The following is a 2117-nucleotide window of genomic DNA, read 5'->3' as shown; positions in this document are numbered from 1 at the left end:
ATTGACGCAACACATTTAATTTCTCTTATATGCTCGTTCCTNATACTTCCTCTTATATGCTCGTTCCTTATCCTATCTTCTCTAGTCACTCCACTCATCCAACTAAGCATTCTCATCTCTGCTACACTTATTCTCTGCTCTACTTTCTTATCAACCGCCCAACACTATGAACCATACATCATAGCTGGCCTCACAATTTCATACTGAATTTAAAAACTATAATTAGTATTTATTCATATATTATATTTTAAAATCAAAGAACTACTAATCAGGATATAATTAAAGAAATAAGAGTTGATGTTGCTTTTGGAATAATCCACCAATTTCTCTAAATGAAACACTATCTACAGATTTGCATCGAAGCGTTTCTTATGATAGTGATTTTAATCACTGTCAGATATCATCTATACTTGTCCCATCTATGCCTCGTCCACACTGTGCTACTGTTTTTTATTTTTGACTTAATGTTAAATGGATCACAATTACCCAAGTGTATTCATGATAAATTTTGATAATAATTAATTTTAATTCTCGAGGTTATTTAATACATTTTTTTTAACTGGGGATGATTTTTAGAGGAAAGATTAAATATAAATGATGAACAATCAATTGATAGTTAACATTGCATGTTTTTGTAACTACTGACTGTCTTTATGTAGATATCAGAAGAAGACGACGAAGAAATGACAAATTTTATCAACGATCTTCAATCTCTTATTGAGCCCGGCTCTAGCGTAATAAGATTAATAGGAGAAGAATTCTTTTGGTTAAAAAAGACAGCTGATCAGATCGATTATTTTGCATATCCTGGTTCATTAACTACGGAGCCTTACGCTGAAAGTGTCACGTGGATTGCATTCACAATACCATTTAAAATATCGAGAAAACAAGTAATTTTAAATAATTTTTCGTGCATAAACAATAAACTTATTTTTTGGTATACAAATTCATTTATTAATAATTTTGTTATTTTTAGTTGGCCAAATTCCGAAATTTGCGTTCTCATGATAGTGGTGTATTAATAAATAAAAATGATAGAGAATTACAAGAATTTAATAATCGGCCTATTGTTTATGTTTGAATTGAAGTATTATTATATAATTAAAATATTATTATGTTTATAAAGATAATTAATTTAATGAAAATTATGTAAATGCAGAGTATATATTCAATTTACAATGTAATAAAATGTTAAAAATAGACATATTGTGTAACTACAAATTGGAGGGTTGAAGTTTGTTAAATTCCATTGCAATTTGTACAGTTTAAACCAAGTATTTTTATTTCTAGGAATTTATAATTGATTGTGTTGCGTATATGAACTATTGTGATCAAATTAAATTGAAAATTTTTAATTTAAACTTCCCAAGTTTTTCCAAACAGTAAAGTTGTTTCTGTACATCTTTGCTAAATTTTGTCAAATTGCGGAATTTTCAAATGCATATAAAAATAATTTGAATATGATATTAAAGTTAACGCTATGTTTTAGCTTCGATACGAAGCAGACAAGGTATTAATTTTACTATGTGTTTTTTTTTATTTTGTGTCTGTGAACGCTCAATCTCAGCTCTCTACAAACGGATTTCTTTCAATGATACGTCAAAAGATCACAAATCGTATCTAGTCGAAGACATTACCCTCAAAAATTGAAAAAAGTCCCTCGTTCCTCGTAAACAGGGGAAATCCCCCAAAAAAAATAAAAATTTAAAAATCGCTAGTTTTCGAAAATTTTTTTACCAGCCCATAGGAAGGGATCCAAAATGACAACTTTTTCAAGTTAACTTTACAAAATGTTCGGGAAGGGCTGACACTTTAATATATACATTAAATTAAAACTTATGTAATTTACTTTATTTTGAAAAAAAAAACCTAACCTCTGGACTTGTTTTCGTGGTGAAAACGGACATCAAAATTAAAGAAAAACGTACGATTTCCATGAAAAAATTCTCGATTTTATATTTATATTGCTATAATTTTTGGAAAAATGTATAAATAAAAGTAATTGAAAATTTATTCTAACTTAATAAGAATTAAGAAAAAAATCCTTGTCATACACGGGTTGAAACCTTGTACCCTAAGAGCGTTCGACACAAGTGTTACTGACTTGGCAACCGTAC

At 28.7% G+C, this 2117-nt stretch overlaps 1 protein-coding gene across 1 annotated transcript; it reads left to right on the top strand.

Moving 5' to 3' along the window:
- The first annotated feature begins 634 nt into the window (after positions 1-634).
- On the top strand, positions 635-1333 carry LOC126909771 (carbonic anhydrase 5A, mitochondrial-like). Its single transcript, XM_050692200.1, has 2 exons — positions 635-890; positions 977-1333. The coding sequence occupies exons 1-2, from the start codon at positions 684-686 to the stop codon at positions 1079-1081; spliced, it is 312 nt and encodes a 103-aa protein (XP_050548157.1). The 5' UTR covers positions 635-683; the 3' UTR covers positions 1082-1333.
- Positions 1334-2117: the final 784 nt, after the last annotated feature.

Source organism: Daktulosphaira vitifoliae, unplaced genomic scaffold (genome assembly GCF_025091365.1).
Source record: "Daktulosphaira vitifoliae isolate Bord-2020 unplaced genomic scaffold, ASM2509136v1 Scaffold_1229, whole genome shotgun sequence".
Classification (NCBI taxonomy): domain Eukaryota; kingdom Metazoa; phylum Arthropoda; class Insecta; order Hemiptera; family Phylloxeridae; genus Daktulosphaira; species Daktulosphaira vitifoliae.
This window is presented reverse-complemented; position numbering and strand designations above follow the sequence as displayed.

Coding starts and splice junctions, on each gene's coding strand:
- LOC126909771 (XM_050692200.1), top strand. CDS start 684: ATGACAAATTTTATCAACGATCTTCAATCTCTTATTGAGCCCGGCTCT. Junction 891..976: donor TTAAAATATCGAGAAAACAA/GTAATTTTAAAT, acceptor TGTTATTTTTAG/TTGGCCAAATTCCGAAATTT.